Source organism: Gracilinanus agilis, chromosome 4 (genome assembly GCF_016433145.1).
Source record: "Gracilinanus agilis isolate LMUSP501 chromosome 4, AgileGrace, whole genome shotgun sequence".
In the NCBI taxonomy this organism is placed as follows: domain Eukaryota; kingdom Metazoa; phylum Chordata; class Mammalia; order Didelphimorphia; family Didelphidae; genus Gracilinanus; species Gracilinanus agilis.
Genome location: NC_058133.1, coordinates 254,921,796 through 254,944,144, shown reverse-complemented (window position 1 = coordinate 254,944,144; position 22,349 = coordinate 254,921,796). Strand labels below are relative to the sequence as shown.

Genomic DNA, 22,349 nt, shown 5'->3' with positions numbered 1-22,349 from the left:
AGGCAATTTGGCAAAATTGGTCACTTTATCAACTGAATCTAAAGGTATATACTATTTTCCACATGTTTAGATCCCCCTTCCTGCAAAGAAGGAAGGTGAAATATATTTCATTATCTCTTTAGAGCCAAACTTATTATTATACTGACACAACATTCAGTTTCTTTTTGTGACTCTTCTTGCCATTTATGTAGTTGTAGTCATTGAGGATCTAGTGTTTCTCCTTTTTCACCTAGCTTCAGCTCAAGTAAATCTTTCCATGCTTTTATGAATTTTCTTTGTTCATCACTCCTTATGGAATAGCAATATTACATTTTACTCATGTACCATAATTAGTTGAGTTACTCTGCAGTCTGTGGGCAGAAATTTTTCCTCAAGTTTCTTGCTACTAATAAATATATAAATATTTTGGTATAGATAGCATAGATATGTTTTCTTTTTAATATCTTTTAGCTTAACCTAGAGAAGAGATCTTTGAATCAGAGGTAATAGACATTTTAGTCACTTTTAAAAACATTCTGAATTAGTTGTCAGAAACTTTGGAAAAATTCACAACATAGCACTACCAAGAGTATATTATTGTGCTTGTTTCCATAACCTCTCCAGCAATGATTATTTCTATCTTTCATCTCTGCCAGTTTCTGGGTGTAAAGTGAGACCTCAGAATTCTTTTGATTTTAATTCCTCTTAGTAATTTGGAACAATATTGCATTTGATTGTTAATAGTTTATGATTTAGTTGTTAGTAATTTATTTTTTTAGTAATTTATGATTCTTTTGAGAACTATTTTATCCTATGACCTTTTATCCATTGAAAAATAACTCAATAGATAATGAGGATATACATACATGCAAACACACATATACATATATGCTGTAAATCTATGTTATACAAACACACATGCATATATACCTATATATATATATATCTAGGAGAGGACAAAAGCTTATCAGAGATACTTGATATGAAGATTCCTCTCCCCCTAAAATTGACAGTTTCCTTTGTCATTCTAGTTGTATTGATTTACAAAAGTTTTTTTATTTCATGTAATCAAAATTATCTAATTTATATTTTGTGATTACCTCCATCATTTGTCTAGATAAGAACAAGGGGAGAGTTTTAAAGTAGCTAGAAATTGGTGATATTTTTAAGATTTCAGTGGATGTCAGACAAAACTGTTTAAGAGAGACATGATGTATAACAGCTGTCCAAAATAAACAACTAATTACATGCCCCAGGATATGTATATGTACATATTTTTTAAACATTTATTAATATTCATTTTTAACATGGTTACATGCTTCATGCCCCTACTTTCCCTTTCATCCCCTGCTCTCCCCCCACCCATGACCGATGCACATTTCCACTGGTTGTAACATGTGTCCTTGTTCAGGGCCTATTTCCAAATTGTTGTTAGTTGCATTTGTGTGGTCGTTTCGAGTCTACATTCCCAATCATGTCCGCCTCAACCCTTGCGTTCAAGCAATTGTTTATCTTCTACGTTTCCTCTCCTGTAGTTCTTCCTCTGAATGTGGGTAGCGTTCTTTACGTAAATCCCTCAGAGCTGTCTTGTGTCATTGCATTGCTGCTGGTATAGAAGTCCATTACATTCGATTTTACCACAGTATATCAGTCTCTGTGTATAGTGTTTTTCTGGCTCTGCTCCTTTCGCCCTGCATCAGTTCCTGGAGGTCTTTCCAATTCACCTGGAACTCCTCCAGTTTATTATTTCTTTTAGCACAATAGTATTCCATCACCAGCATATACCACAATTTATTCAGCCATTCCCCAATTGAAGGACATACCCTCATTTTCCAGTTTTTTGCCACCACAAAAAGCACGGCTATAAATATTTTTGTGCAAGTCTGTTTATCTATGATCTCTTTGGGGTACAATCCCAACAATGGTATGGCTGGATCAAAGGGCAGGCATTCTTTTATAGCCCTTTGAGCATAGTTCCATATTGCCAGACAGAATAGTTGTATCATTTCACAACTCCACCAGCAATGCATTAATGTCCCAATTTTGCCACATCCCCTCCAGCATTCATTACTCTCCCCTTCTTTCATTTTAGCCAATCTGCTGGGTGTGAGGTGATACCTCAGAGTTGTTTTGATTTGCATTTCTCTAATTATTAGAGATTTATATGTACATATTTTTAAAAGTGATCCAGATGACTTTTGATTAATGATTGCCATTAGTCTTGAAAATTTTGGTTATAAGATCTAGACTCTTAGTGTGTTTGGAATAATTCGTTTGAAGTTGAAATGATATATAAATACTTTTTTCTAGAAGAAGAGATGGTGTTAGGAAAGAATATGAATGCATTATGCAGTGACTAGATTTGGAACAGTTGTGACTAGTGTGACAATTCTAGTTTGGTTTGCTATGATCAGGTTGCAGTTTGGAGTTATCTCTTTGTCTAGCTCATATTGTCAGTCAAGGAAGCATCCAACTTATCCCAGATAATGATTTTAACACTATTCAGCTAGTCAAAGAGAATTCTTGATGCTGATTTTTAGGAAATATATTTATAACGGAGACTATATCTTAGTGAGACTATATGTGTTGATTAGAGTACTGAAAACCATATCTTAAGATTATGAAAGTAGTTATAGATATTTGGCTTGGAGAAGAGGCAAGTGGAGAATGATCACTGATTTTAAGTACTTGAAGGACTAAAATATGGAAGAATAATAAGATTTTTTTATTCTAGGCAACAAAATTTGATGTAATGGGTGAAATATTCAGAAATATTAAATTTTGTTAATATTTCTCAAAAATTCCAAAGTATTTAGTGCGTTCTCCATCATCATAGAACTCTTCAAGTAGAGATACAATTGTAATGTCAGAGTTTTTTAGAAGAGATTTCTATTCAAGTACAAATTGAATTGGATGAAAGATATAAACTTTTTTTGGGTGGTTTTAAGAGCACTTTATTGCTCTTTCAAATACAAGAAAAGCCTGCCCACCAAGTCTTTCTTTTTTCCTTCTTCATTTACGTGAAGCAGACCACAGAGGATGGTATATTACTGATTTACAAATATGGAGAGAATGGTTTAGAATGAATTGCAGGCAGCTGAGCTTGGTGTAGAAACTTCACTGTTTTTTGTTGTTGTTTATTTTATTTTCATTTTCATTTTTTTTAGATCAAGGAGCTCATTCTTTCACCATTAACTGTTTTATTCCCCTCTCCCCACACTATTTGGTCAGAGCATTTGGGCCAGGGCTCAACCTATAACCTATTCCATTCAATCTGTCCCTTCTCACCTTTAGTTTGACTTATTACAGACAAGGGAACCAGTACACACACACAAACATAAGAATGTGTATGCCTATATATAAATGTCTATGGATACATATCATTGCATATAAAATAGAATCATAAAAACATGTATGTATATAGACATATATTAAATATATATGTATATATAATCATATATGATCATGGAATTTCAGTGATTTCATTACTTGTATCTTCCACACACCAAAAGAACCCCTTCACATCTGCACAGATATATTAAGTTTCTATGGACAAAAAAGGGAAAAAAAACCCCACAATCTCACCTAGTAACCATCCTTAATATGGCAGGACCTTCAGGAATCCAATTTATTAATCCTTGGAAAGGCACACATAGTCTAACCCTGGGTTCAAAGTCAAAACTTAATAGAACTTGGAAAAGATAGAACTTTTCTAGCAGAGTAATGTGCAATCCAAAGTCACATTTTTATTGTCATGATGGGGATAGGAATTTAAAGAAGGAAATACATGTGTATGTTTTTACATGTTCACAAGTAGGAATTCTGTTAAAAAGAATGGCCTAGGGGAATATATGGATATTGATGAGGAGATGGAACTGTATCTCTGTATTCTGCCTAGGTGCTGGTGATGGGGGAATCCCAACCGCAATCACCCTTGCTGGATGTTATAATTTCCCTTCTAGATAACAGTTGCCCAGGAAGGATGCCAAACGGTCAGGTGGATGAGTAACCCTTTCAGGTCCCACCTGGGGTTGGATCAATTATTAATACTGGGCTCTGATTAGCCTTGGATCACATTGTTCATCTGACTGCATTTGCTCCCTCCCCAAGGGTTGTGATATAATGACAACCCAGGAAGGTACTTATTAAATACTTTATCTATGATCTTAATTGGGGAAAGGATAATCAGGATATGGATTGGGGATTGGAGACCCTGTCAATCTAATATCTATAATCTATAATCACTCAGGACTGGAGGCTATTGATTGTGTGAAGCTGGAGCTATTGTTCTTCACAGCCCCTCTAGTTCAGCTTGGCCAATGCCAAACCAGAGAGAGTAGTCTGCTCTGTTGATGCAGCTGTCTTGGTGATTTCCTCTCAGCTTTCTTATTATCAGTTTGTGATGTGTTAGCTTTCACAGCCTTCAGGAAGTATTCAACCCTTAAACCACCCTCTTCTTCAGACCTGACCTTCCACCCATCACCACCCAGGCACACAGAGACCTAAACAGCTAGGAAGAATCAGATGCCTAAAGATCTAGGGAGATTCAGAGAGAGAGAACCAATGACCAATGGTCAAAGACTCCTCCCACATGGCTGTTAGGGGTATTTATACTCTCAGGCCAACTGACTTTTGCCCCTGGTTCACAGCATCTGGGAACATTCCAATGTCTCCAACTGTCTCCCCTGTCAATTAAGGTGAGACCAACAATTCTCAGAGTTTGAATATAAATTAAATTCTTAAAGAAAACTAGAAAGATGAAGATTAAATTAATAGTACAATTATGTACATACAATATAAATTAAAAGGCAAGAATCACATTGTCCTCATTTATTGTTCCATGACAGTTTGGAAGGAGGTTTTCCATGGAATGAGTGAAGAATCTCTCCTAGGATCTATATTGTATAATATTTTAATCAGTAATTTTAATGTAGTTTTATCACACTCTTACTGGATAATATAAAGTTATGGATGATGATTAAGCTGACATACTTGTTAATAAACCCATGATTTAAAAAGAGTTCAAGAGGCTAGACTAAAAGGCTGAACAAATTAAGATGATAGTTAATAGGTTTATAGGTAACATAATGCTCATTCAAGGAATCTTTTTGACAATTATAAAATATAGGAAGCATTTTTATGTAATAACTCATCTTAAAAATGTCTCGTAATTTTTAAATTAGAACACAAGCTCAAAATGAGTCAACATTGTGATATGGCAGCCAAAAAAGCTAATAGGGGTCTATGTTCCCCGCATTGCTTACTATAATTTCCAGGAATAAAGAGTTGTTAGTGTGAGTATACTCTACCCTGATATTTAGAGTGTTATTTTTAGTTCTGGGCAGTACAATCAAGAAAAGACAAATTGGTAATCTGGAGAATGTCTAGAGAAGGATAACCAGAAGTCAGTGTTCCTGAGTTTATGACACATAAAAAAAGGTTAAGGGAACTAGGACTATTTGGCTCAGAGAAGAAATGCCTCAGCAGGTACATGATAGCCAAACATGAGTGCTCAAAAAGACTACATTACGGAAAAGAAAAGAAATTACACTTGTTCTATTTGTCTAGAGAAGATAGACCTAGAACTAAAGCATTAAAATAGCAAAGGGGGAAATTTAGGATGAAATATCAGCAAAAATAACAATGAGAAATTGTTAACAATTTTAACTATACAAAAGTAGTGGAATATCTTTGTGAGGAGGCAGAGGGCTCCCCATCAATGGAAATCATCAAGGAAATATTGAATGACTGCTTGTCATATATTTTGAACTAGATATTCCTTTTGATACATAGATCAATTGATCAATGAGGTTGCATCTTGCTATGAAATTCTATGATTTTAAGATATATTAGTTTTCCTAATTTAAATCTAGACATATGTACAACATATATAGTGTGATATGTTATATATCAACTATATAGATATACTTATATACCAAATATATGTATGAAATACTTATATAACAAGCATATGTAAATATACTTATATATCAATCTACATACTTATACATAGATTTGGGATATACTTATATATCAAATTTTATTGACCCCATCTATTTTCCTCTAGCCCCATACTCTGTCTTCCATAACCATTTTCCTTCACTTCCCTTTAACGAAGGGCATCAATGTTTCTTTGTCAATGAAATCAGATTATATTTATCCTGGTTTGTGAAGTGAAAATTTAATCAAATTGAGGGAATATTTATCTGAAAAGACCTAGAAGGGGAGAGGTTATAAATTTAAATAATTTAAAAAATAAAAGATCATCCAACTGCATGACTTGAAGGTGCAAATATACATTCTCTATGCACTTTACATTTTTCCAAGAGGATGTGTAGGTCAAACATTTTTTTAATTGATTATGGACATCATTCAATAGTCTTTGCAACATTCTGAAGTTGATGCAAGCAGACCAATATTATCTGAAAAGAGGAAGACTTCATCATTTAGAGGGAATGAGTTTGGACTTCATGATGGATCTCTTCTGTAACAGTGGAAAACACTGTGGGCAAGAATAATTATTTTTTTTCCTGATATTAATGATTAGAAAAGTTAAAATGACTACTTTTGATTTTATATCCCTGAAGGAATGTTGGTTGATTTGGATGTTTACATGGGCTAATTTTCTCCTGTATATTATTATGCTACAGATCTATCTTTGCAGTCATGAGAAAAAGATTAATAAAATATCTTGGGAAATTTTTTTAAAAATGAAAAGAAATGTTTGATATTACATAGGTAAAAGATATGGATGATTGAATGTTTTACTTTCCATCCAAATAAATTAGTATTATATTGACAAACATGTAAATTGGTAAAAAGAATAAAATTTTTCTCATCTATGATATAACTAAATATACATTCCATTTCTCTCAATGAGTCACAAAACTTCTAATGAACCATTCAAAGTTTTTGCTGATCCTCTTTACTTTCTTTTCATGTCAGTGTTTTCAGGGGTGACAGAGAGATAAGAATTTCCAAAGATGAAGGACTTAGAGTTGACTTATCACTAACTGCCTTGATAGATCTCTAACTTCTACTCATTCTCTTGAAGGGTATTTGGAGTCTGAATTTTATCCGAGGATTGCTGCTCAGATCTCTCTCAAATTGTTGCTGATGTTCAGTCATTCTGGTCATGTCCAACACTTGGTGACCCTATTTGGGATTTTCCTCGCAAATATAGTGATTTACCATTACCTTCCCCAGCTCATTTAACAGATGAGGAATTAAGACAAATAGGATTAAGTGACTTGACCAGGGTCACCCATATGAGTTCCGATTGGAACTGAGGAAGATGCATCTTTCTGACTCAGGCCCAGCACTCTATCCACTGTGTCACCTGGTTGCCCCTCTCTCAAGTAAAAAAAATTTAATTGCTTTCCTTTAAAGTTATTTTTACAAACAGTGGACGACACATTCTGCTCTTTTCAGATTTACTTATTTCTCTTTATTCTCATTATTTCTCAAAATAATGGGGATGCCAAATGTCAGCAAAGGAGGTGACTTTATCCTGGTTGGTTTTTCTGAGCAGCCCCAGTTAGAGAAAATCCTATTCGTGGTTGTCTTGATCTCCTACCTCTTGACCCTGATAGGCAATACAACTATCATTCTGGTCTCCTGTCTGGATCCCAAACTTTGTACTCCAATGTATTACTTCCTCACCAATCTCTCCCTCATTGACCTTTGCTTTACTACAAGTATTGTTCCCCAACTTTTGTGGAACCTAAGAGGACCAGCCAAGACCATAACTCCTATAGGCTGCGCTATACAACTCTATGTTTCTTTGGCATTGGGCTCCACTGAATGTGTTCTCCTTGCTGTCATGGCATTTGATCGGTATGCTGCTATCTGCCAACCACTCCACTATGCTACTGTCATGCATCCAAGATTATGTCAAGCACTTGCAGGTGTGGCATGGGTTAGTGGGTTGGGAAATACACTGATACAGAGCACTATCACCCTTAATCTACCTCTGTGTGGGCATAGGAAGTTGTACCATTTCATGTGTGAGGTACCTGCTATGATAAAGCTGGCCTGTGTGGATATTCATGCCAATGAAATTCAGCTTTTTATGGCCTCCTTAATCTTGCTCCTTCTTCCACTGGGATTGATCTTAATCTCCTATGCACTTATTGCCCAGGCAGTAATAAAAATCAGGTCAGCCAAAGCTTGGAAAAAGGTTCTGAGAACATGTGGATCCCATATTTTGGTGGTGACCCTCTTCTATGGCACCATCACAGCTGTCTACATTCAACCCAATAGCTCCTATGCACATAAGCAAGGCAAGTTCATCACTCTCTTATATACAGTGGTGACACCTACACTCAATCCCCTCATTTATACTCTGAGGAACCAAGATATGAAGGATGCACTGAAAAGGCTGGTAAGAAAAAATCTAAACTAATGACCAAGTACCAGAGGAACATGGAAATCTTAGAGCTGAAGTGGATTTTAAAAGTCATCTACACAGAAAAGCAAAGTAGTTTTATTACTATCACATTAAATTTAGTAAAGGTTAAAAAAAACAAATTGTACAAAATAATTTAAAATTTCATACCATGCTCCCATCCTCTTCTTTGTTATTTGAAATGTTTACATTTGTTTGAAATTTATAAAATCCAGAATAAAAAAGGAAATTTAGTTTTTTTTTCATAAAAAAGGTCATTTCAGTTATCTCTCTCATGTAGGATCATACTTAATCTTTCAAAGGTTCAAAAATATATATCCTTTCTACAGTTATACAAAGAAACTTCCTCCTCTTTGTAATTCAGTTGTTTTTTAGTTATGTCTGACTCTGGACAAAACCATTAGATTTTTTCTTGACAAAGATACTGAAGTGGTTTGCCATTTCCTTCTTCAGCTTATTTTACAAATGAGGAACTGAGACAAATAGTGACTTGCCCAGGATCAAATGGCTCATAAATGTCAGAGGCCAGATTTCAACTCAGAAGATGAGTCTTTCTAAACCCAGATCTGGCATTCTACTCACTGCACAACCCAGCTGACCTTCCCTCCTTTATATTTCAATGAATCTCTAGAGTGTAATTTTGTCTTATATTTCTGAAAAAATCTCATCAAACAATTGAGTAAATTCTGTCCAAAAAGTATATTTGGTTAATCATTTGTTGACTAAAGTATCACAGGGTTAATTCACTTATTGACTTTTTGCCACAGTCTTTTTTTACAGATATACAAAATTCGGAGAGATTCAAATTTTGCCCTTGTAGTATGTGACCATTTCTTATTATTAAATCTGTAGAGAAATTGATGGGTTTTTGTGTTAATGATGGCGGTGGTGGTGATGGTGAAGGAGGCATTATTGGAATAAAAGGAGATACTGCCATGAGTCCTACTGCCATATATAACTGCTTCATGAAAGCTTAACCACAGAGCAAAAAGCAAACAACTCCCCTCCCCAAAATCTTCTTAGACACAGTTAGGTGGTGCAGTGGTTTTAGCACTGGAATCCTGCCCCTGGGTTGTGACCCTAGGCAAGACACTTGCTCTCTCCTTTGACTCAATTACCTAATAAGTAAAATGGGAATAATAACAGCACTTACATCTTAGGGCTATCTTGAGAGTTAAGGTTGAAATGACTTGCAAATATAAAAGTGTTATATAAATGTTAATTATTATTTGTTATTATTATTCAATTGAATATTGTTTAGTAATGCTCACCCCCCACCAAAAAAATTCATGCTTGACTGATTTGATCTCTTGTCTGTGATTCCATCTTGGCATTCATCTCTATTTTCCACCTAAATTAATTTATTTTATGACATACTAATCAAGCTACAAGGGGACAGGTAGGTGACTCAGTGGATTGAGAGCCAGGCCTAGTGATGGGAGGTCCTAGGTTCTAATCTAGTCTCAGACATTTCCTAGCTGTGTGACCCTGGGAAAGTTGCTTAACCCTCATTGCCTAGCCCTTACTGCTCTTCAGCCTTAGAACCAATACATAGTATTGATTCTAAGATGGAAGGTAAATGTTTTAAAAAATATCCTACAAAATTCATTTTATAATACTAGAAAAAAGCCCCAGCAAAATTAATCTGGAGGAACAAAAAGTCAAGAATATCAAGGGAAAAAATGTGTAGGAAAATGGCCTAGCAGTGCCAGATCTCAAATTGTAGTATAAAGCAGCAATCATCAAAACAATCAGTTATTGGCAAAGAAATAGAATGATAGACCAGTGGAATATTAGATACACAATATACTGGGTTAAATGACCTTAACAATTTAGTGTTTGATAAACCCAAAGATACCAGCACTTGGGATAAGAACTCACTGTGACAAAAACTGCCAGGAAAACTGGAAAACAGTATTGCAGAAACTAAATATAGACCAATATCTCACACCCTATGATAAGATAAAGTCTAAATGGATATTTGATTTAAACATAAAAGAAGATTCCATAAGTAAATAGTGGCAACATTGAATAATTTATTATGGAGAACAGAAGAATTTATGGCTATACAAGAGATAGAGAACATTACAAGATGAAAAATGAATAATTTTGACTATATTAATTTAAAAGTTTTTGTAACAAACAAAACCAATGTGACCAAGAGTAGAAAGGAAACAACAAAATGTAAAAACATTTTATAACAAAATTACGAATTACACCTACAGAAAAAGAGTGCTGGAGTTGGAATATAGACTAAAGCATACTATTTTTAAATGTAGTTTATTTGTGTGTTTATTTTGAGTTTTTGGTTTTATATGAATATTCTCTTTCAACAGTGAACAATATGGAAATATGTTTTGCATAATAATACATGATAATCTAGATCAAATAGTTTACCATCTCTAGGAGGGGGAGGGAATAGAGGAAGGGAGACAGTTTAGATCTTGTAACTTCAGAAAATGTCAGTCAAAAATATTATTACATGTAATTGGCAAATAAAACATCTTTTATAATAAAAAATTATAGTGAATTTTACAGGTAATTGGGAAAGATTTAATGAAATAAATTAAAATTTAAATAATTATTAATCAATAGAAAAAATCCTTAAGCACTATCAACACGGATATGACTGAATGGAAATTTTTGCTTCTTCTTGAGGACAATTGCTTTTGCAATATTGAATAGATGAATAGTATAAGATGGGAAAGGCAGACCATTATTTGTCTGCAAGGGCAAAGACAAAAGTCTCTAGTGCTTCTCCCTTACCATAGACATACTTGTCCCATGGTACTTCCCAGAAATTGTTTGAGAGGGAGACTCCAGAGGCCTCCTTAGGTGAACAAATTAGAAAAAATAATATACCTCAAATAAATTTAAGTGGCAAGTGAACTGCTTTTCTGTTTTTCCTATAGCAGCCTTTGTAACTACATGTCCTGGCACTGATATTGGGACTGGTATATCTATCAGAAATATATGTCAGTCTTCCATCTGCTATCATTAAGACAGGAGCTTTTTCAGGCAGGTAGAGTTGTCTTTATGATATTAAGAGCTGTGAGATGAATGGAAATAGAACTGATTCCTTCTTGGGGATGTTTTAAATGATTTTTTATACTCTAGCTAAATGCTGAATGTTTTCTTCTGGTATTCTTTCCAATTCTGAAAATCTATGACTTCAATTCTACTCTCTTATTGTGGAATGAGTAGTTAGAGTAGAAGGTTTCTACAGCCTATGAAGGAAAGAATTAGTTGTCTCCACGTTGTCCAAAAGCTCCTCTCTTTACAGACAAGGGCAAGTTACCAGCTTTTTCTGTGCTATGATAACTTCTATTATTTGAGTTTTCCATCTAGACTGAACAACAAATAACATTTATAAATTACTTCACATTTAAATGATGCTTTGCAATCCACAAAATGTTTAACATGTTATTTAATATAATCTTTATAAGAATGTTGTGAAGAGAGTAGTAAAGTATCCTCCTGATTTAAAAAAAGTAGGAAAACCAAAATTCAATATGGTTAACTGACTTTCTCAAGGTACAAGAGATAGTAATTAGGGACATGGTGAAGGAGACTAAGGAAACTGTTGGGAAAATTTTTAAGTGCAGTATAGATATACAACTAGGAATCAGAGAATAAGGATACCAAGGATTGGAGATGCCCATAAAAGGTCTTCTCATGCATCATGACTCCAAGAAGAATGACATTTGGATATTTAAAGACACTGAGCTATGTGCTTTTGACTAATTTCAAAGCAGGTTCCTGCTGGTACCTAGTCCTTAAAAACCTTTGATTCAAAAGAATGAAAATAATCTGCCAACAATATTATCCTGGAAAACATGCCAGTAAGAGGTTGGATGTTAATGAATAGGTATATGAAAGACTTCAGAAGTGATTTGGAGTTGTGGAACAAAGTGAGATTTATTGTTGTTTTAAATAGGAATGTGTCAACTATTATACCCAGTTGTGGTAAGCATAGTTCACTATAGGACTTGAATCAGCAGCCTATAAACGTCTTCATATCACACATTGCCCTCCATTTCTAATTATTGTGGGCATCATTGATAAACAAGACCTGACCTCTGGATCCAAGCAGGACAATTCTCTCCCTTCTTCCAGAAGAAAACTAGTAAGTCACCTTCCCTGCCCTTATTTTTTTTCTTGTTTATCAAGTTCCAACAATCACTCCTTATATAACATGGGTTAAAGCCATTTCATTATCTCACCTGGTTCCCTTAAATACTTTTCTCCTCATCAATGTCCTTAATAAATTGTGATGCCTAGAATGGAACACAGTGTTTCAAAAGGGGTACAGTCAGGGCCAAGGACAGTGGGACTACTATGTCCTTTTCCTTAGAAGCTATAGACTTCCTATAGTGCAGCCCAAAATAGTAATACCACTACCAAATAATAGTAAGCAGTCATTACACTAAAATTAATAGATTTTTTCATATAGATTTTCCTGACTATGCTTGCTCAGTTTAAATAACTTCATTTTCATTTGGCATATATTTATTAGATACCTGTATTGTGTAAAGAACCAGACTAGATGCTAGCAGAGTCCTAAAATTTAAATAAATTCCATGTTACTTTCATGAAGATATTGGGAATAATGTATGATAAGTTTATGAGAGGTAAAAATCAGGTATTATTTGATGTCTCTTGGGAGAAATCATCACTGAACAGGTGTCAGGGGGAGGGTCAGAGAAGATTTTATGAAGGAAGTGGTATTTCAGGTAGTATCTAAAGGAGAAGTAGGAATTAAAAATTTGTCAGATGAGGAAGGGGGAATTTTAGGATCTGGAAACAAATTGAGCAAACATATGGAGATGACAAAATACAGAGCACATAAGGGGATGGGAGAATAATTTAATTTAGTTATATTAGTAACTAATAAAATAAACTATGGAGTTGAAACTCTATAATTAAGATAAACCTAGGAAGGTTGGAGATATCCTCAATGTAGGCATATGAATGTGAATATTTTATTGTTTTCCATGGCCTAAGTTTCCACTTCTATTAAATGAGGCCACTGAATTTGATGATCTCTTGAAATACATTGTAGTTTCTTGGATCTATGAATATGTTTCTAGATAGAGATCAATGATCAAGAGTATGATCTTGGGAATGAGATCACTCTCATGTGACGTTGGAAAATGAAGTAATTTAGCAAAATTGTGTAGTTTCTGCCCTAGTTTTGCCTCTATATTCATCACAGAAAAAGAGCCCAAAATTCAGTTGCTCTGATTTCAATTTTCTTGTTTTCTTATTTTGCATTCATTTTTACATAGATTACATGTATATAAAGGTGTAAACAAAATATAAAATATCATCACATCATGTAATTGACATCATTATGCTGCAGCAATAGATATATAGTGGCCAAGGAGGAGGGAGACAATAACCCCATTGTATTCTCCCCTGATTAAATCATATTGAAAATATTGTGTTGAAATCTTGTTACTATATTTTAAGAAGAAAAATAAATAGATTCAGTTATATCCAGAAAAGGAATCCCAAAATGGTCAGAGGAATAGAAATTGGAGCCTAATAAGATTTGTAGAAGGAACTGGTAATTGTTACTTCGACTAAAAGAAGACATTGGTATGGAATTGTAGCTTCTTTATTATTTGAAGAGTTGTTATGTAGATGAAGTAGTAGACTTTTTATACTTAGCCATAGAAAACAAAGCTAAGAATAACAGGTGGGAATTATGGAAATGCATTTCTACTCCTTGGAAAGACGAAATTGCTAAGAGTGAGAATTATCCAAAAGTAGAATAGCCTACCTATGCCAGTACATAGTAAATTTTGTATTAGTATTCAAGATGAGGCTGGTAATCTATCAGGCATATTATTAAAATGATTTCTATTTAGAATAGAGGGAATCAAACTAATATCAAGAAATAAAAGGGCATGGTTGAGAGGAACTTTAGGAAAGGCGGATAGAATAAGAACTAAAAGATAAAGAGGAACAAAGGAGGAATCCTTAGAAATATGGGTTAAGAGCAAAAGGAGAGGATAAAGGAAGATTTCTAAGAAGTGCAAATTGGAGAGATAATGGACAGAAGTAATTGGACATCTGAGGAGGGACACAGAAACAGAGAAAGGAAAAGAAGGACAAACATGAAGAAAAATAGAATGGAGAGAAATATGAAACTAGTAGGTATGACATTGAGTACAAATGGGATAAACTGAACTATAAAACAAAAACAGATAACAGAATGGATCAAAAATGAAAACCTGACAATATGTTGTTTACAAGAAAGATGTTTAAAAATGAAATTTACTGGGGAAGTTAGGTGGACCAATGGAAGTTAGGCCTAGAAGTTAGGCCTAGTAGTTCCTGGGTTCAAATCTGGCCTTGGATACTTCCTAGATGTGTGATCCTGGGTAAGTTACTTGACCCACATTGCACAGCCCTTACCACTGTCCTGCCTTGGAACCACTACACAGTGTTGATTTTAAGACGTAAGGTAAGGGTTTAAAAAATAAAAATGAGAAACACACATAGAGTAAAAATAAAGAGCTGGAGCATAATATACTATGCAGCAAGGGTAGGAAGCATGATATCTAACAAAGTAAATGCTAAAATAGATATAATCCAAAGGTATAAACAGGGAAACTATATTTTGTTATAAGGTACCATATATAATGAAACAGTGTTAATATTAAACCCAGTATGTACCAAATGTTATAACATCCAAATATTTAAAGGAAAAATTTGAAAAATTGATTTACAAGTGGAAATAGATAACAGAACAATAATAGTGGGGAACTTTAGTATTCCCTTTTCAGAACTAGATACATCTACTAATCTATTTAGCAATCTCTGCGTAAGTAAAAATAGTTATCTTTATGAATCTATCTTTTGGTCAACAAGATCAAACCGAAGCAAGTAGGATATAGAGAATAGCCTAAGCTTCAAAGCTAGAAAGACCTGGGTTGAAATCCTGCATCTGACACATTTTGGTTGAATGAGTTAGGTCAAATCAATTAATCTCTAATGACCTAGAAAACTCTCTAGGTTGCAAATAACATGGTGACATAATGATAGAAGGAATTTCTTCACTCTGGATTTCCAAAAAATCTCTATGAGTTTAATCTCTATTCTTATGTATCTCATTATATCTTTCATTTTGAATATTTATTTTGTGCTAGATCAATGGTCTTATCTAGCACTTTTTTTCTACATTGCTTTCCCTTCTTATTTCCTATCATTCTTGCTTTATAATGAGATATAGAAGGTGCTAAACAGAAAAAAAAATGTTTGTCCTATTGAGCCGTTTCCTTTTCCCAGCACTTTATATACATCTAACATTAACAACTCTCTATATCCTATTTATTTAGTGATGTGTCCAGTTTCTCTCTACTTCAGTATCTGTATTGTCTTAATTTGGAATGACTTATTTAGTTACCATTTCATTAACATATAGGTATTCCATCTAACATTGAAACTTTCTGGCATTCTCCCCACAGGATGACATGAGGGAATGATGAATGAGAGGAAACACATAGTGAAGAGACAATGGAGAGGACCAATAAGAGCAGTCCAGTAGGATTTATCCTGTTGGGTTTCTCTGACCAGCCCCAACTGGAAATGATTCTTCTTTATGTTATCTCCATCTTTTATATCCTGACACTTGTGGGGAATACAGCCATCATTCTGATATCTTACCAGGACCCTAAACTCCACACTCCCATGTATTTTTTCCTTTCCAACCTTTCCTTCCTGGATCTCTGCTTCACCACTAGCATTATTCCCCAAATGCTCTGGAACCTTAGGGGTCCTGATAAGACCATTACTTACATTGGTTGTATGATTCAGTTTTTTTGTGGCTCTGGGGTTGGGTTCTGCTGAGTGTGTTCTCCTGACTGTCATGGCTTATGATCGCTACATTGCCATCTGCCGGCCCCTTCACTATACCATTATCATGCACCCAAGGCTACTCAAACAATTGGCAGTTGTGATCTGGATCAGCGGCTTCCTAGAGGCCTTAGTTCAGTCAATATTGACTTTTCAGTTGCCTCTCTGCAGTCACCACAAGGTGGATGATTTTATGTGTGAAGAGCCAGCCTTGATTAAAATTGCTGCTGTGGATACCACCTTCATAGAAACTGAGCTTTGCATAGCAAGTATCCTTTATGTTATGACTCCCCTAGGTCTTATCCTAGTCTCCTATGGATGCATAGCTAGGACCACATTAAAGATAAAGTCAACTGAAGGACGCCGGAAGGTATTTGGGACTTGTGGTTCCCATTTGATGGTAGTAACTTTATTCTTTGGAACAACACTTGTTGTCTATATACAGCCCAAAAATAAATATACTCAGAATCAGAGTAAATTCCTCACCCTCTTCTACACTGTGGTTACCCCTACCCTTAACCCCATGATCTACACCTTAAGGAACAAAGATGTGAAGGGGGCATTGGGAAGATTGCTGGGTTGAAACCAAGGTTTGGGAGAAACATAGAATCAGTAAATCCTTGATTCTATGAACTAGAAGGAATATTAACATATACTCCAATTTGCTTCTGAAACCAGCATTAAATGGCCTCAAAGAGAGACAAGTCCTATTATTGGAGAAATATTTTGTTCCATATTGATCTATATTATAAAGAATAATTCTACCTATATTATGAACGAAAATATATCAATATGTCTTTAATAGATGGAGTGCAGATTCTTAGAATAGGTTTATATAGAGAAGTAAATTTACCCTTCTTTTTGGCAAAAAAAAATATTTTTCCTCTTTTCATGGCTTTAGAGATATGCTAATAAATAATTTGGAAGCAGAGAGGTTATGATTTAGTTCCTTTATTGACTAAACCTTGTACACAAAATTAATATTTTAACTTTAGTGCCTTTTATTCTAATTCTGTATTTAGTTAAATGGATATTTGCTATTTTTACTTAAGGTAATTTTCTTTGATTAAGGCGAGCCTAGCTAGTGGCTATAGGCAAGGCAATGGAGTTTAAGGAAAGTGGATTCTGATTTTTAAACCCAGAAGCCTTAGTAATTGGCCATGCTACATCTGGAAAGTGATTTAATATATGTATATCTTAGTTTACTCCCTTATCCAAAAGAAATGATATTTGCTTCATAGCAATCTGGTAATTATTGTATATATTTGTTACTCATTTGTTGATCAAGCTTTGTGCATCTGCCATGAAAATTTTGTTAGATTTAAGATTTTAACTATTTGGGAAACTCCCATTGTGGAAATCTGGATTACTAGTCTGCCTTCCTTCACTTTTTTTTTCCATTGATTTCCTGCACATTTCTTGACCTTTTATTCTTCCATATGAGTTTTCTTATCATTTTTCCTAGCTCTATAAAATAATTTTTTGGTAGTTTGATTGGAATAACACTGAATAAGTAAATTAATGTAGATATAATTTGTGTTTTTATCATGTTGACTTGGTCTATCCATTAGCAAATTAATATTTCTTTAGTCTTTATTTATGGGGAAAGTGTTTTAAATTGCATTTATATAGTCCCTGGATTTGCCCTGGCAGAAAGACTCCAATGTATTTTAAATTATCTGCCATTATTTAAATGAAATTGCTCCTTCTATATCTTCCTGCAGGATTATATTGTGAAGTGCTAAACATGAAAACAATCTTGCACTGGCTTTCAAATAGAATGGTGAAACAGTGGAATAGGTTAGGTTTGCAATACATAGCAGCAAATAATCATATTAATCTAGTATTCAATGAAGCATATGATCCAAACTTTTGGGACAAGAAATCACTGTCTGACAAAAATTTCTAGGAAAACTAGAAAATAATTTAGTAGAAACTAGACTTGGACAATCACCTTATACAGTGATATCCTAATTTCATTAGGAGACCTTGAAAAATTTTAGCTTATGAATTAATATCAGGACCAAAAAAATTATAGTGTCCTGGGAAGTAAAATGGATAATTTTGATTATATGAAATTAAAAAGTTTTGCAAAACCAAAATGTTATAGTCAAAATTAAAATAAAGCAGAAAATGAGAAAATAATTATAGTATATTTCCCTTAAAAAGCCTCAGTTCTCTAATGTATAAGAAAATGAGTTTAATTTATAAAAATATAAATCATTGTGCAGTTAAGAAATTGTCAAAGGATATGAACAGATAGTTTTCAGATGAAATATAAATTATTGTAGTCACATGAAAAATATGATCTAAATCATTGATGGATAAAGAAATGCAAGTGAAAACAATGCTGAAGTCACACTGCACATATAGATGAATTACAATGATAGGAAAGGAAAATGAGAAATGTTGTAGAGAATGTGGAACAATTGGGACTCTAATTCAGCGTTGGTAGAGTTTTGAATGAGTCCGGCCATATCTGAGAACAATTTGGAACTATACCCAAAAGAATATCAAACTGTACACATCTTTGAAACCAGTGGTGATTGCTAGTCTTTATACTTGAAGAGACCAAAATGACATCACTGGTAATATCTGCTTTGTGTACATAATTGGATTTAAGTGAGGCAGAGTTGTGCAAAATCATTAACTTCACTCTCTTCTCCAGTCATCAAAGTCCAGTGACAAGTCAAAAGTCAATGCACCTAATGATGGCTTGGGGTGAAGAAGATAGACTTATCTTCTTTGATGTCTAACCAAATTCTAACCTGACTCTCCTGCTTTCATGGCTGTTGGAACAAATTGCTTTCATCTGCCTCTTTTACTAGGAGAAATCTTCACACAACTGGAGTAGACAACCCCTCACTTACTGATGGGTTTGAGGATTGTTAGTTACCCTCAACATCCTTTAGCTTTTCTGCTGAGAGGGTTTACTAGTTTATCCAAGAATTTACCATTGCTTATGCTCTAACTTTTTGTAGCTACCAGTGAGAAGTAGGTGGCAGACGGACAACAAAGGAAGAAAGAAGTCCTAAAAAGAGCACTGGGAGCCTTCATGTAAGAGGTATTAGACTTCCTTAACATTGGCATCTTTCTTTTGGACCTAGAAATAATAATATGTTTATATGTTAAAGAGATTTAAAAAGGTAAAGGTCCTATATGTTCAAAAAAGTTCATGGTTTGTTTTTTTTTTATGGTGGCAAAGGAAATCAAGGGGATGTCTATTAATTGAGGAATGGTTGAACAAGTTGTGAAGCATGATTGTGATAGAATACTATTGTGCTATAAGAAATTATGAGCAAGATTGTTTCAGGAAAAACCTGGGAAGACTTATATGAACTGATACAAAATGAAGTAAGTAGAATAAGGAGAAAATTGTACATAGCAATAGTAATTTAGTATGATGATCAACAGTGAACTACTTAACTAATCTGATCAATTTAATTATCCAAGACATTCTCAAAGTACTTATGATGAAAAATGATATCCTCATCCACAGAAAGAATAAATTCTGAGTGCAGATTGAAGCATAATTTTTTCATTTTCTTTATTTTTATAGATTTCTGTAACATGTGATATAGATATGTTTTGCATGATTTCACATATATAATTGATGCCACATTTCTTGCCTTATCAATGGGTCGGGAAAGGGTAGGAGAGAAGGAAAGAATTTGGAACTCAGAATTCAACAGAAAGAAATAAAAATATCAGAATTTTAGAGAGAGATCATTGGTAACTATGGAATGACCAGTTTCATTTGAATGCTGAATTTAGAAGCCAAACTGGAGAGAGTTCAGAAGAGATTGAAAGGGAAGGAAATAGAATTGTAGAAGGTATCAGGTTTGCAATGAAAGAGAGGAGAGTTTCTGAGGATGAACGAGTCAAGCATCCCATTTTTCAGGATGGCAAGACATGAAAGTATTTTTGAACAGAAGCACCAAGTAGACAGGGATATTTTAGAGGTTAGAAAGAGAATGGTGATGATAGAGGGAGAAGTTTGCTGGATAAACAAGATGAGATAAAGTCACTTGTACATATACAGGAGTTTGCTTTGGCAAAGAGAAGGATCATATCTTTGTGTAAAAGGAGCAGTGAAAGGGATATTGGCAGAAGACATGTGAATGATAGGAGGAGAGAATAATGGAATATCTTGGTGAATGGTCTGCATTTTATCTGAAATGGGAGGCAAGGTTCTCTATTTCAGAGAGTTGGGGAATGAGTACAATAGAATGTTTGAGGTGGTATACAATTTTGGAAAAGCTGCTATGGTGGATGGAATGTTGTGTTAAATAAGGGGTGGGGTATAAAAAGGTTGCCCTACTGTAATGAGGTCAGAGTTAATATCATATATCATAAATTTGTAGAGGACTTTAATTAGAATGGTTTCAGGTAATTTTCTCTAGCTTTTTTTCAGCAAGTATATGGGTAAGAGTGAGGGCAGTGGATAGTGGGAGCAATCCAAGATTCAGGATTTTCTGAGCAAGATTGACATTGGGATAGGAGGACAAGGACCTTGAGAGAAGAGGATGATGCAGAATTGTACTGGCTTATCAAAGTGTCAAAATAGGAAAGTTAAGGAAAGACAAAATAAAGAAGTAAAAGTATAGTCATTTCAGGTTTGATGGTCTGTGGAGGAACTGATGGGACAGATTTTGGTGAGCATGAAGAATGGGGTTTGGGGTTGTATATAAAAGGGCATGGTACAGATATTCTGGACTTCCGGTTAAGATGGCAGCAGAGTAAGGAGCAGCTGCTCAATCTCTCCTAACTGATGCATACAAGACTCCTCAAGGGGACATAAAAACGAATCCAGACGAACGAAGGAACCCCACAACAGGGCGCAGCATTGAAGGTACACAGAATCAGGCATTTCCACGCTATAAAGGGGTGAAACAGATCTCACTAAAACGTGAGAGGAAGAAGCCCCACCACCCCCCACACCACGCACAACGCCAAGGCCAATGCACAAGAGTGAAAACAGGAGTGGGGCAACAGGTAAATCACTAGTAGCCCCAGGGCTTGTACCTGTGAGCTGAAAGACGTGGGACCCCAGGTGGCTGGGGGGATGCACGGAATTTCCCCAGTGTCTACGGGGGTGAAGGCTCTGCCCCGTCTGGAATCCAGGTGGAATAAAGATCCCTAAAGCAGGGACTTTCCCCAGCTTCTACTCAGTGAAGGCAGTGCCCCGGGAGGAATAAAGATTTCCAGCACAGGCTAGGACATCCAGTGAGGACCCGGGGCAGACGGGAGCGCGGCTTTGGAAGCAGCCCCCGAGAACGCTGAAGGAGCCTCGGACAGAGGGGCAGACCGAGGATTACCAGGAGGCCTGACCCAGAGGACAAGAAGACTGGAGCCATCAGAAGCTTAGAAAGCACAAGCAGACCCTGAGTGTGAAGACAAAGCTGAAAAGGGGCGGGGCTAACAATGGCAAGCAATAAGGAAGCCCAGAAGAAAAAGATTACCAGAAAAACTCTGGAACGCTCGACAACTTCTACACAAAGAAAATCCAGACAACAGAGGAGGGAAAACAAAAATCCAAACCTCCCCCCAAAAATGAAAGCTGGTCACAAGCTATTGAAGAGTGCAAAAATGAAATATTGAGGAAGATGGAAGAAATCTGGCAAGAAAATAACAGTTTAAAAGGCAGAATTTCGCAATTGGAAAGTGAGGCAAGTCAACAGAAGACCAGAAATGACCAGATTGAAAAGGAAAACCAAAAGATTATAGCCAAAAACCAAAAGATTATAGCCCAAAACCAAAAGATTATAGCCGAAAACCAGTCCTTAAAGGCTAGAATCGAACAGTTAGAAACCAATGATCTCTCAAGACAACAAGAACAAATAAAATAAAGTCAAAAGACTGATAAAATAGAAGGAACCATGAGCTTCCGGGTTAAGATGGCGGCAGAGTAAGAAGCAGCTCTAAACCTCTCCTGACCGAAACACACAAAACTCCTCAAGGGGACATAAAAACAAGTCCAGACGAACGGAGGAACCCCACAACAGGGCACAGCGTGGAAGGTACGTGGAATCGAGACATTTCCAAGCTAAAAAGGGCTCTCACTCAAGCGCGAGCTGAGCAACCGCCCCACCCCCACCCC

The 22,349-nt window shown here is 35.3% G+C and overlaps 3 protein-coding genes across 3 annotated transcripts in view; all 3 read left to right on the top strand.

Moving 5' to 3' along the window:
• Positions 1 to 22,349, top strand: part of LOC123246342 (zinc finger protein 271-like) — a 498,115-nt gene that overhangs the window by 375,947 nt on the left and 99,819 nt on the right.
• On the top strand, positions 7,451 to 8,383 carry LOC123244920 (olfactory receptor 2G3-like). Its single transcript, XM_044673581.1, has one exon. The coding sequence runs from the start codon at positions 7,451 to 7,453 to the stop codon at positions 8,381 to 8,383; it is 933 nt and encodes a 310-aa protein (XP_044529516.1).
• On the top strand, positions 15,911 to 16,832 carry LOC123244927 (putative olfactory receptor 2B8). Its single transcript, XM_044673588.1, is given in 2 exon segments — positions 15,911 to 16,210; positions 16,212 to 16,832. Coding segments are annotated over 2 exon segments (921 nt in total).

What these genes read in the sequence shown, in the direction of transcription:
- LOC123244920 (XM_044673581.1), top strand. Translation starts at nt 7,451, where the DNA reads ATGGGGATGCCAAATGTCAGCAAAGGAGGTGACTTTATCCTGGTTGGT.